The sequence below is a fragment of the Mustela lutreola genome, chromosome 12 (genome assembly GCF_030435805.1).
Source record: "Mustela lutreola isolate mMusLut2 chromosome 12, mMusLut2.pri, whole genome shotgun sequence".
Classification (NCBI taxonomy): domain Eukaryota; kingdom Metazoa; phylum Chordata; class Mammalia; order Carnivora; family Mustelidae; genus Mustela; species Mustela lutreola.
This window is the reverse complement of record NC_081301.1, coordinates 35,747,013-35,760,072: the sequence shown is the minus strand read 5'-3', so window position 1 is coordinate 35,760,072 and position 13,060 is coordinate 35,747,013. Positions and strand designations below refer to the sequence as shown.

The window sequence follows — 13,060 nt, the reverse complement described above, 5'->3', positions numbered from 1 at the left end:
GCGATGCCAGGGAAGGGGCTTTGCGAGCAAGTCTGTGGCAGCATCAGTGGGACTTGGTGCTGGCTTTCCAGGAGGAGGATTCCAGGCTCAGCCTTGTGCACCACCTGTCCTCACTGTGGGCCTGTGAAGGCCTCACCTACTAACCTGAAGATTCCAGGCCTCCCTCACTTGGACGTCCAGCTCCTCCCCCACACTTTCTTGGCCGCCTCCTTCACTTCCTTGTTCCTCAGGCTGTAGATGACAGGGTTCAGCATGGGTGTGACCACAGCATAGAGGACCGTGAAGACCTCATCGGAGATGCGGGCCTCCTTGCTCTTGGGTTTCATGTACACGAATATGACGGTGCCATAGAACAGCATCACCACAGCCAGGTGTGCCGAGCAGGTGGAGAAGGCTTTGCGGCGCCCAGCAGCTGAGGGCACGCTCAGGATGGTGGCCAGGATGAGGGCGTAGGACAGGCAGATGAAGGCCAGGGGGATAGGCAGCAGCAGGATGGCCCCCGCCAGCAGAAGGGCTTCACTGACTGAGGTGTCACTGCACGCCAGCTTCAGCACTGCCAGGATCTCACAGGTGAAGTGATTAATCACATGGTGGCCGCAGAAGGACAGTCTCATGGCAATGACTGTCTCAGTCACTGATTTGAAGAGACAGAGGACCCAGGCGGATCCCGCCAGGGACAAGCAGAGCTGAGGACTCATGAGCACGGGGTACCTGAGGGGCTGGCAGATGGCCAGGTAGCGATCGTAGGCCATGATGGCAAGAAGCAGACACTCCGTGGAGCCTGTGGAGAGGCTCAGACACATCTGGAGGGCGCAGCCAATAAAGGAGATGGTCTTCTGGGCCGACAGGAGGTGAACCAGCATAAGGGGCACAAAAGTAGATGTGTAGCAGATGTCCAGGATGGAGAGGTTTCCCAGGAAGAAGTACATGGGTGTGTGCAGGCGGACGTCCAGGATGCTCACTGCCACGATGGCCGTGTTCCCCAGCAGGGTCACCAGGTACATGGTTGAGCACAGAGGGAAGAGCAGGTGCTCCAGGGCTGGATAGCCAGAAAATCCTTTCAGGAAGAACTCAGAGATCTCTGTCCCATTGACCGGCTCCATATTGCTGTGCTCAAGGGGGCACACAGCTGGGATGGAGGGAAGGAGGGTGCAGGGTGGGGGACAGCCCACAGGGTGGGGGACAGCCCACAGGGCCTCTTTTGGGTGGGTATATGTTGCTAGGGCCTTTTCCAGTTCTTACACATGCTCCGTCCTTGAGTTCCAGCAATCCGTGCACCTCTGGGTGGCAGTTCATCCATGTGAGACGTTGGCGTTGCTCTTTTTTTTTTTTTTTTTTTTTTTTTTTTAAAGATTTTATTTATTTATTTGACAGAGAGAAATTACAAGTACACTGAGAGGCAGGCAGAGAGAGAGAGAAGGAAGCAGGCTCCTTGCTGAGCAGAGAGCCCGATGCGGGACTCGATCCCAGGACCCTGAGATCATGACCTGAGCCGAAGGCAGCGGCTTAACCCACTGAGCCACCCAGGTGCCCCGTTGGCGTTGCTCTTGATCAGCATTTCCCTGAGAGGGTGTTAGGGGGAATGTTAGTAGGCAATCTGAAAAATTAGTTTGAGACAACACTAAATGAACTGAAAGTAAATAAAGCCCTTTACTTCAGGTCTTCATATAGGCCAGCGTGATTTGTGACTTCCAAACGTGGTATAGGGCATGTAATCCCCAAACTTACTTGATCATGGGTCCTCTTTTTACATGAATCTGCAGCAGATAAGTATTCTTTCCTTTTTAAAGGTTTATTTATTTATTTGAGAGAGAGAGAGAGCACAAGAGGGGAGGGGCCAAGGGAGAGGGGGAGAGAGAGAATCTCCGGCAGACTTCCTGCTGAGCACAGCTGGACATGGGCTCGAGATCATGACCTATGCTGAAACCGAGAGTCACCCGGGCACCCCTACAGCAGATGGGTGTTCTATTAACATAGTTCGGGGAAAATCAGAGGTCCCCAAATCTTCATGTGTAGCAGAATCACCTGGAAAGTTTGTTACAACACAGGTTCCTGGGCTCCATCCCCAGAGCTCTGACTCAGTCTGCGTGATGCTGCTTCTGCTGGGCATGGTGGCACACCTGAGAATCCCTGGGCTAGATGGTTCCTGAGGGTCTTCCTGGCTTTTAGGAAGACTCTGAGCTGCCTTACACTCTTCCCACTCTTGGGAATGCCCTTCTCCTTTATTTCTCAGCCTGCGGACGTCTGGCTGTGTCTTCGGCTTAGCTGTGGTCTCCATGCATGAGGCATACACTGTGCCTCTCATTGGAGGGACGGCTGAACCTTGAGCCTGCCAGTGGGCTCATCCACCTGTCCCTCCACAGGGCCTGTTTGTCAGCTACTGTGTGCGGACTGACCTTCAGAATCTACCTTCCTTGTGGGCTTTCGAGCTGCAATTTGTAGGACTAGCTGGCCTGGCCCCCCAACTCCTAATTTCTCCGGCCTGAGCCGGAGCTGCTTTGACCCCATGACTTTGTAGGGCATCAGCGTGGAAGGCTCCCTGAGAGGTGAACCTGTTGGATCTCACTGTGCAGCTAGGAAACAGATCCCATCATGGGTCCGTGGCAAGGTGAGTCTAGAATCCAGGCCTCGCAGCTGTATGACACATCATACTCAGCAGATGTTTGTTTCTGTCAAGGGCCAAATGGTGGTGGTCCTTTTATCACACTGCGTGAACATCTTTCTCCCCTGTTCTCCCCTTAATCTTCCCACTGGGTAACGAGCATAAGTCAACTTTTCCTTAGTGTTTCGGACACCTGCCATTGATGTCAATAAACCCATGGGACGTGCTGCCCAGACCTGGGTCTGGAGGGAGCACCTTTTCCTGGGGGTGCCTCACCTGCCCGAGACAGTTCCCTTTTACTTGTGTGTTTATCTGTTCCAGAATGAAGAGATTAAGTTCCTGCCACACACCTGGTACCATGCTAGGCATTAGGGGAACAAATGAGGACGTATGTGCTCCCAGGCCACTAAATTCAAACCATTCCTAGGCAGAAATCCTCTCCAGTTTCCGTGCCTACCTCATCCTGCTTCTGTCTGCAGGCCTCTGGTGGTAAGATAAGAAGCCTGTTTGTCTCATGGTCCCATGGACATACTTTTCTCCCCCCCACCTTTTTTTTCTCTCTCTGTCAAGCCATGCTGGGGGTCACAAAAATCCTTCCTCATACAGAGTCTCTGGGTGTTACTGGGCCTACACCATCCAGCAAGGTAAAGGCTAAGTGACCCCTGTGGATGCTTCCCTCCTGCATAGAACAAACATGGGGTCCACAGTGCTGGGCCCACCGCAGGGATGAAGGGCCCCTTCTGCAGAGGGAGAGCTCTGCTCTAGCCTTGGGACCTCAGGTAGAAGATCTTGTCTCTGCTTGGCTATGTCTAGAGACGTTGTGGGGTCAGGGGAGCGTGATCTGTAAGCTCCATCCAAGAAACAGCTGGGAAACCTGAGACTGGGCTCCTGGTGGGGGCACTTCAGTTTAACTGAGTGTCAATAGCCACAGACCAGCATCTGCCAGGGCTGTGGGTGAAGAGAGAGGGCATTTTGTGCAGCCCCACTAGTCAGGTCAGGCTATAGTTTCCTCTTCATGCTGTTCCACATACTATAATCTGTCCCCTAAAGTCCCTAGGAAACATGGGCAGCCATTGGCTTTCTATCTCAGTATACACACACCCACATCATGTCCCCACATATGGCCCCTAGCTATGTGTGTATGTGCAAACAACTCTCTGACCTTCATGTGCACACATATGTGGCTGTGTGAATATATGACACACACAGGCTCACATGTGTCCCTGTACAGTCATCCATGTGAAGGTGTGCAAGTGGGTAGCAGGCACTCTCACTTTCTTGTGCACTATCTCTCCCTCCCTCCCTCTCTCTCTCTCTCTCTCACACACACACACACACACACACACACACGCACACACCAGTAGTGCAGACAGTCTGACTTGTGGTCAGGGCTTCAGAGGACCAAGCAGGATGACTAGGATGAGTGGAGACCAAGCAGGGGCCCTGGAGGTACAGTAGAGAAGGAGCAGCCTTTGTGGCGGGGAACAAACTTTGGGCAGAACCAGGAGGAGAAAGAGACATCAGAGCGAGGACATGGTCACAGAACCACTAGCTCAATGTCTTGTCTGCTTTCCAGCCTGAGTGCTGAGTTGTGGGTCTCCCTGCTCTGTTGTCTCTCCTTCAGCTGGGGGGCTTGGAGGCCTGTAGGAAGAGAGGCCAAGAAGGGATGTGACTGGATGCCGGGGAACTCTGGTTCCCAAAGCAGGGCTAGGAAGCTTTGTCTGCAGAGCCCATAATATACTTTCTGCCTTCTCCTCACTCCTAGACATAGGGTACCTAAAAACCAGTGCAGATGTCATCTCTCCCAGGGAGCCTTCTTTTATTTCTCCCAGGCCAGCTTGAACCCTCTCCTTTGTGCACCATGGCCCTGTGTTGGCATTTCCAAAGTCGTCTGTTGCCTACCCTGACAGCCTGTAGGGGTGCCACCTCCTTCCCCTCCTCACCCAGGTTCTGAAGGCCAAGTTGAAGCCCCCAGCCTGGTCACAGTCAACTCTTTCCTGTCTTGCTGTGACTTTATGGGGCCCAGACAAATTGGGAACGAGCAGCTGGGTGACAGGCATAAGCTGTTCCTAATCTGGACAATAACCTGGCAGAGCCGGAGGGTCTTGAAGCTCATGGAGACCACCCCTCTTTCCATATGGAAACTGAGACCCAGAGAGGAGAAGAGGCATGCCCAGCGTCATCACATACTGAGTTGGAGGGGGAAACCAAGGGTCCAGTAATTCCTTGGGGTTCCTGACTCCCAGCCAAGGCCCCTTCCCCTGTCCCCACATCTCCTCTTTTTTACTTACCTTGAGGCTCTTTCTGATCCATGTTCCCTGTTTCCCTGAAGATAATTCAGAGACCAGGGGCCGCCTTTGGCTACAGCTCGGATAACACTGTTCAACGAAGTGGGCCCCCCGGGATCCCTGATGGTCAGGACACAAGGGTTTCACATTGACCCAGCTTCCCAAACTAAGAACACATGCCTAGATTTGTGCAGAATTCAGGGATGTGTTTGCAACTTGAAAGAATTAAGTGGAGCTTTTAGAATTGGGTGAAATTAGGCAAAGTACTCAGAATTCAGTGGAGGTTCTCTAAAGAGTGTCAGGTTTGGTGGAATTAGGAGACGCTCGTGTGCTCAAGGCTGCACAGGGTCCTCTGTAGCTTATTGTGGGTGGCTAGGGTCTCTCTGATCTGGGCAGCTCCCAGCTCCATTGTGACCGACGGCCTCCCAGGCAGCAGGCAGGCCAAATGGAGTAGGCACCTTTCAAAGCTCCCTATGTGCCAAGGGACTGTGCAATCCCCAAGGCAATTTAGAGGGAGAAGAGGAAAGGCACCCAGCTTAGAAACTTTGGGGTGCTTCAGGGATGATGTCCCAAAGACCCAATTACACAGAGTCTCTTTGGAAATCTTAATTGGTGTGGAAAAGTTGGAGAAAGTGACTCAGGGTCAGGGCCCACACTTACAGGTCAGCCCCCAGCCCGTGTGACGTGTGTGTGTGTACAGAATGAGTCAAGGAGTGGATGGATGAATAATTAAATAAATGCGTAAATGCTTCTCGGTGAATAAATTTAAAAAATAGTGAACGGGTGAGCACCCAAATGGTAGGCAGAGTTGCTTTCCAGGAGTTAGAGGTCCTGCCACCTTTCATGGGGATCTCAAGAAAATGCAAAATTTGGAAAGAGTGTAATGGGGAGGGAATTGGGTGAAGAGAGACAAAGAGAATCACAGAATATCAGGGCAAGGGAGTCCATATCTAACCTCCTGGTGCACCCTCATTGTTATGGACAGGACAACTGCTCTAGAGAGGTGAAGCGGCTGGCTCAGGGTCCCCTGGTTGCTCTATGATGCTGATGGGTCTGCCCGTGAATGCAACGTCCTCGCTCAGTGCAAAGCGGATCTGCCCAGGTCAGGTGGTGACAGGTTGCCTCTCACTGTGCCTGGCTCCTCTTCTCCACATTCCGGACAGGTATCCTGACAGTGGCTCCTCGAGGTTTCTTCCAGTGCCTCTGTGGGCTCGAGGGCCTCGTTATCAAATATGGTCATTTTATTTTGGAACTGGATATAGTTATTGTTGTTTGATTTTTATTTAACTATTTTAAAATACAAGTGCTTTTATTAGCTTTTTATGTACTTATACAAGTTACACATATAGAACGTATTTTGTTTAAGATTTTATTTTATTTATTTGACAGAGATCACAAGTAGGGAGAGAGGCAGGCGGGTAGGGGGTGGTGGGGAAGCAGGCTCTTTGCTGAGCAGAGAGCCTGATGTAGGGCTCGATTCCAGGACCCTGGGACCATGACCTGAGCTGAAGGCAGAAGCTTTAACCCACTGAGCCACCCAGGCTCAGTGGGTTAAAACCTCTGCCCCTAGAACGTACTTTTTTTTTTTAAAAAAAAGTATTTTTTAAAAAACATGAAGAATATAGAAGTATATGGTATACAAGTCACACCCCGTTTTCATGCTGCCTCTCTCCAACTCCCCAAAGGTAACCAGTGTCCTGGTTTTATGTATGTCTATCTAGATACTTTTCTGGTCATTTACATATACATATCTACACAGAAAGATTGATTTTTTTAAAAAAAATTATTTATTTATTTGACAGAGCATGCGCGAGTGAGCAATTAAAAGCAGGGGGAGTGAAAGAGGGAGAAGCAGGCTTCCTACCTGATGCAGGGCTCGATCTCAGGACCCTGGGATCATGACCTACCTGAGCTGAAGGCAGATGATTAATGAGTGAGCCACCCAAGCTCCCCAGTTGATTTTGTAATCATATTAAATATGGCTTTTAAGCATGCTTTCTTGTTGCAGTTTTATTGACCATAAGTGATGTATAATTGCATATATTTAAATCATATAACTTGATGAATTTTAACGTAAGTGTACGGTCATGAAATCATCAATACAATCAAGACTGAGAATTTATCTGTTATCCCCAAAGTTTCCCCATGCCCTGGGGTCATCCATTCCCCTCTGCCCAAACCAGGCCACCTCAGATGTTTTCTGTGACTAGATTACTTGTATTTTCCAGAATTACATTTGTTGCAGCACTGTTTATCAATACTCATTTTTCATATATTTGTGGATCTCTTTCTAGACACGATGTTAGGTCTTAAATATATATATTTTTTTGTCTCATGCTACATTACAGTCCTCATGCCACATTATTTTAATTACTGTAATTACTAGTGTCTTGATATCTGCTAGGTCAGATTCCCTCTTACTAGCCTTCTTGAATAGTGTCTTCATTATTCTAGCACATTTCCTTTTCCAAAAAAATTGTGCAGTCACCTTGTCAAATTTCATGAAATCTCTTCTGGGATTTTGTCTTTAATTCATTGACAAATTTGAAAGGCAGAATTGTCATCATTATAAAATCAAGTTTTCTCCTCCAGGAGCATGGTCTCTCCATCAATCCATGTCTTTTACTAAATGTCCTGGTCACATAGCTCTTTTCCTTCTAATATGTTTGTGAAGTGATTTCCATCAATATATATTCTTCCCCAGTGTCAAATTTTCCATGTATCTGGAATATACCCTTCTTCCTCTTAGTGTTTTATTCTTGTCATAGGTGCAAGATTGATTTGGGGGGGTCGATCTGATGGGTTCTAGCTCCAGGGCTCCACCTGGTGGACATCAGGCCATTCTTGATGATCTTTGGGGAGGTGAGAAGTGGTTGGAATTGCTATGAGGCCCTGAGTTCCAAGGCTCAGGCCTAGGGAGATCACTCTGGCAGCAGGATGGCAGATCGAGGAATCTGGGGTACATAAAACCTGTGTGCCCCAGTTATGTGGCTGTGTGTCCTCTAAAAGTTTCTAACTGCTAGGAGACCCTGAGGGAAGAGAGCGAATCTGTATTAAAAGAATCTATTCTCTCAGAATCCATCAGTCGATTCACTAATATATCCTTTTTTTTTTTTTTTTAAAAGATTTTATTTATTTATTTGACAGAAATCACAAGTAGGCAGAGAGGCAGACAGAGAGAGAAGGGGAAGCAGGCTCGCCACTGAGCAGAGAGTCAGATGCGGGGCTCGATCCCAGGACCCTGGGATCATGACCTGAGCTGAAGGCAGAGGCTTAACCTACTGAGCCACCCAGGTGCCCTTCACTAATATATCCTTTCTCTAAGCTTTATAATTATCTTTATGTCATTTCCAATGAGGCCAAAACCTCAAATATACTTTCAACTTTTATGAATCTGGATGGCCTTTCATATCAATAAATTTATAAATCAGAAAACTGTATTTCATCTTTGGTCCAGAAAGTAAGATCTTGAATTCTTGGAGCTAGCCAAGTTTGGAGACTAAATATGTGTGTGGAGGTCTTATCAAAAAGTTGTAGAAAATAGAACTTGTACATATTTAAATAAAAATTGATTCTTAATTCTTAATAACACTGCAAAATCAGAGAGAGAGAGAGCTACCAGCAGACCAGAAATGTTGAGGAATTGCTGAGAAATGATAAACAAATGAGACTGGATTGTTAGAGGAAACCACAGCCAACCAAAGCAAGGAAGAGGTTACTGCAATAAAGACAGTGGTGTTGGGGGTTCTTGGCTCACAGGCAATGGTTATGAGGAGCAGGAGGAAGGGCATGGGGGAACCATCAAGATGACTGGTAAGAGACTGTAACAGCAAGCAGGCAGGCCCAGGTAGTGGGCATGGGAGATATTTGCCCTCAAACTGAGTCAGTAATTGTCACTGCTTGAACCAGAGACACCCAGAGAAGTCCTGGGAGGAATGGGGAGCTGCCAAGCCCAGCTGACATCCTCTCAGTAACTCCTTCAGCCCCTCCATCACCACTCCTGGAGGTGGTAAATGGAAACTGAATTCATAGACAAGGCAGTAGGGAATTGTAAATAAGAAGAGGAGCCTACCATGCGGCATTATACGGTATTTATCTTTTTTGTGACTGGCTTATTTCAATGAGCATAATCCCTTCAAAGTTCATCCATATTGTCGCCATTGCAGGATGCCTTCCTTTTTAAAGACAGACTAACATTCTATTGTATGGACATACCGCATTTTGCTCATATATTCACTAGCTGATGGAAAGTTGGGTTGCTCCCATGTTTTAGCTGCTGTGAACAATGCTGTTATGCTAATGTTAACCCTGCTTTCAGTTTTTTTGGGTATGTACCCGAAGTGGAGTTGCTGGCTGGTATGGCATTTCTTTTTAAAAATTTCTTGAGGAGGGGCGCCTGGGTGGCTCAGTGGGTTAAGCAACTGCCTTCGGCTCAGGTCACGGTCCCAGAGTCCCGGGATCGAGTCCCGCATCAGGCTCCCAACTCCATGGGGAGTCTGTTTCTCTCTCTGACGTTCTCGCCTCTCATGCTCTCTCTCACTGTCTCTCTCTCAAATAAATAAATAAATTCTTTAAAAAAAATTTCTTGAGGAACCTCCAAATATAAGGAATAGTGCAGAGGACCATAGGGGAAGGAAGGTAAAACTGAATGGGAAGAAATCAGAGAGGGAGACAAACCATGAGAGACTCTGGACTCCAGGAAACAAACTGAGGGTTACAGAAGGGAGGGGGTAGGGAGTTGGGGTAGCTGGGTGATGGGTATTAAGGAGGGCACATGTGGTGATGAGTACTGGGTGTTACACACAACTACGCTCTAGTTCCATCCATGTTGTCTCAAATGGCAAGATTTCATTTCTTTTGATGGCTGCATAGTATTCCATTGTGTATATATACCACATCTTCTTGATCCATTCATCTGTTGATGGACATCTAGGTTCTCTTTCCATAGTTTGGCTATTGTGGACATTGCTGCTATAAACATTCGGGTGCACGTGCCCCTTTGGATCACTACGTTTGTATCTTTAGGGTAAATACCCAGTAGTGCAATTGCTGGGTCATAGGGCAGTTCTATTTTCAACATTTTGAGGAACCTCCATGCTGTTTTTCAGAGTGGCTGCACCAGCTTGCATTCCCACCAACAGTGTAGGAGGGTTCCCCTTTCTCCGCATCCTCACCAGCATCTGTCATTTCCTGACTTGTTTATTTTAGCCATTCTGACTGGTGTGAGGTTTTTTGTTTTTGTTTTTTTTTGTTTTTGTTTTTGTTTTTTTTTTGATACACAAAGTTTAAAAATTCTCATGGGGTCCAATTTGTCTAATTTTTTTTTTGTTACCTATTTCCTTGGTGTCCTATTTAAGAAATTATTGCCAAATACAATGTAATGAAACTTTTTTTAAAAAAATATTTTATTTATTTATTTGACAGAGATCACAAGTAGGCAGAGAGAGGGTGGGGGAAGCAGGCTCCCTGCTGAGCAGAGCCCGATGTGGGGCTCGATCCCAGGACCCTGAGATCATGACCAGAGCCGAAGGCAGAGGCTTTAACCCACTGAGCCACCCAGGCACCCCAACCCCAGTGCCATTTTTTGAAAAGATTATCCTTTCCTTACTGAGTATCTTGGCACTCTTGTCAGTAGTCATTTGATCATATGTGTGGGGTTTATTACTGGGCTCTCTATTGTATTCTAATGGTCTATACATCTCTTTCTTTGCCAGTGCCATACTGTTTTGATTGCTGAAACTTTGTAGTGGGTTTTGGAATCAGGAAGTGTGAGTCTTCCAATTTTGTCTTCCTTTTCTTCTTTTTCAGGATTGTTTTGGCTACTTGCCATTTTTTGAGATTCCATTGTATTTTAGGATGAGTTTTTCTATTTCTGTGAAACATGTCATTGGGATTTTCTTAGGGATTGCATTGAATCTGTAGGGCACTTTGGATAGTTTTGATATTTAAAGTATGTTAAGTCTTCCAATCCAGGAACATGGAAGTGATTCTATTTATTTATGTCTGCTTGCATTTCTTTCAGCAATTTTTGTAGTTCTTTTTTTTTTTTTTTAATCTTTTTTGTAGTTCTTATTGTACAAATCTTTCACTTCCTTGGTTAAGTAAATTCCTAAGTCTTTTATTCTTTATGATACTATTTTTTATTTTTTATTTTTCTTTTCTTTTTTTTTTTTTTTAAAGATTTTATTTATTTATTTGACAGAGAGAAATCACAAGTAGGCAGAGAGGCAGGCAGAGAGAGAGAGGAGGAAGCAGGCTCCCTGCTGCGCAGAGAGCCCGATGTGGGACTCGATCCCAGGACCCTGAGATCATGACCTGAGCCGAAGGCAGCGGCTTAACCACTGAGCCACCCAGGCGCCCTTTTATTTTTCTTTTTAAAAGATTTTATTTATTTATTTGACAGAGAGAGGGGGATCACAAGTAGGCAGAGAGGCAGGCAGAGAGAGAGGGGGAAGCAGGCTCCCCACTGAGCAGAGAGCCTCATGTGGGGCTCTATCCCAGGACCCTGAGATCATGACCTGAGCTGAAGGCAGAGGCTTAACCTACTGAGACACCCAGGCACCTCTTTATGATGCTATTGTAAATGGACTTGTTTTTGTGATTCTTTCCAGGTTGTTCTTGTATAGAAATGCAACTGATTTTTGTGTGTTGGCTTTTGTGTATAGTATCCTGCTATGTTGCTGAGTTCATTTATAGTGCTAATGGCTTTTTTTGTGGAGTCTAAGGTTTTCTAAATATAAGATTATATCTGCCAACAGAGATAATTTTACTTCTTTCTTTCCAATTAAGATGCCTTTATTTCCTTTTCTTTCCTAATTTCTCTGGCTAGAACTTCTAGTACTATTATGAAAGGGAGGCATCCTTGCCTTGTTTCTGATCTTAGAGGAAAAGCTGGTCAGTCTTTTACAACTGAGCGTGATGTTTGCTGTGGATTTTTTTCATATATGACTTTATTATGTTGAAGTAGTTTCCTTCTCTTTTTATTTTGTTGAGAGTTTTTACAATGAAAGGGTGTTGAATTTTGTCAAATGCTTCTCCTGAATCAATTGAGATGAACATGTTTTTTATCCTTCATTTTGTTGACATGGTGTATTACATTGACTGATTTTTGTCTGTTGAACCATCCTTGCATTCCAGGAATAAGTCTGCCTTGTTGTAGTATATAATCCTTTTAATGTAATGTTGAATTCATTTTTTTTTTTAGAATTTTTATTGAGGATTTTTGCATCTATGTTCGCCAGGGATATTGACTTGCAGTTTCTGTTTTTGTTTTTTCTCATGGTGGCTGTTTTGGATTTGGTATCAGGGTGATGCTAGCCTTATAAAATTATGAGTTTTCAAGTGTTCCCTCTTGTTATGTTTTTTTTTTGGGGGGGAGGATTTAAGAAGGATTGGTTTTAATTCTTCTTTTGGTGTTTGGTAGAATTCACCTGTGAAGCCATCTGGTCCTAGTCTGTCATTGGTAGGAGGTGTTTGGTTATTGATTCATTCTCTTTATTTATTATTGGTCTGTTCAGGCTTTTTATTTCGTCTTCTTCTTTTTTTTTTTTTTTAAATATTTTATTTATTTATTTGACAGAGAGAGAGCACAAGTAGGCAGAGCGGCAGGCAGAGAGACGGGGGAAGCAGGCTCCCTGCTGAGCAGAGAGCCCAATGTGGGGCTCGATCCCAGGACCCTGAGATCATGACCTGAGCTGAAGGCAGAGGCTTTAACCCACTGAGCCACCCAAGTGCCCCTTTTTATTTCTTCTTGATTAAGTTTTGGTAGACTGTGGGATTCTAAGAATTTATCCATTTCTTCTAAGAATTTAGAAGATATTTCTTCTGTCTAATTTATCCATTCTTCGAAGAATCTATCCATTTCTAGATTATGCAATTTGTTGATATGTAATTGTTTATAGTAATTCTTATGTTATTTTTAATTTCTCTGTCATTTGTTATCGTGTCTCCTCTTTCATTTCTGATTCTATTTATTAGAGTCTTTGCTCTTTTTTCTATTAGTCTAGTTCAGGATTTACCAATTGTATATATTTTTAAAACTTACACTTGAGTGCTAGCTTTGGCAGCATATATACTAAAAACAAACAAACAAACAAACAAAACCTACTCTTGATTTTGTTGATTTTTAAAAAATTGTTTCTCTCTTCCTTGTTTGATTTACATCTGGTCT

At 45.5% G+C, this 13,060-nt stretch overlaps 1 protein-coding gene across 1 annotated transcript; it reads right to left on the bottom strand.

Annotated features, from left to right (window-relative positions):
• Positions 1-164: 164 nt before the first annotated feature.
• On the bottom strand, positions 165-1,121 carry LOC131813094 (olfactory receptor 13J1). Its single transcript, XM_059143267.1, has one exon. The coding sequence runs from the start codon at positions 1,101-1,103 to the stop codon at positions 165-167; it is 939 nt and encodes a 312-aa protein (XP_058999250.1). The 5' UTR covers positions 1,104-1,121.
• Positions 1,122-13,060: the final 11,939 nt, after the last annotated feature.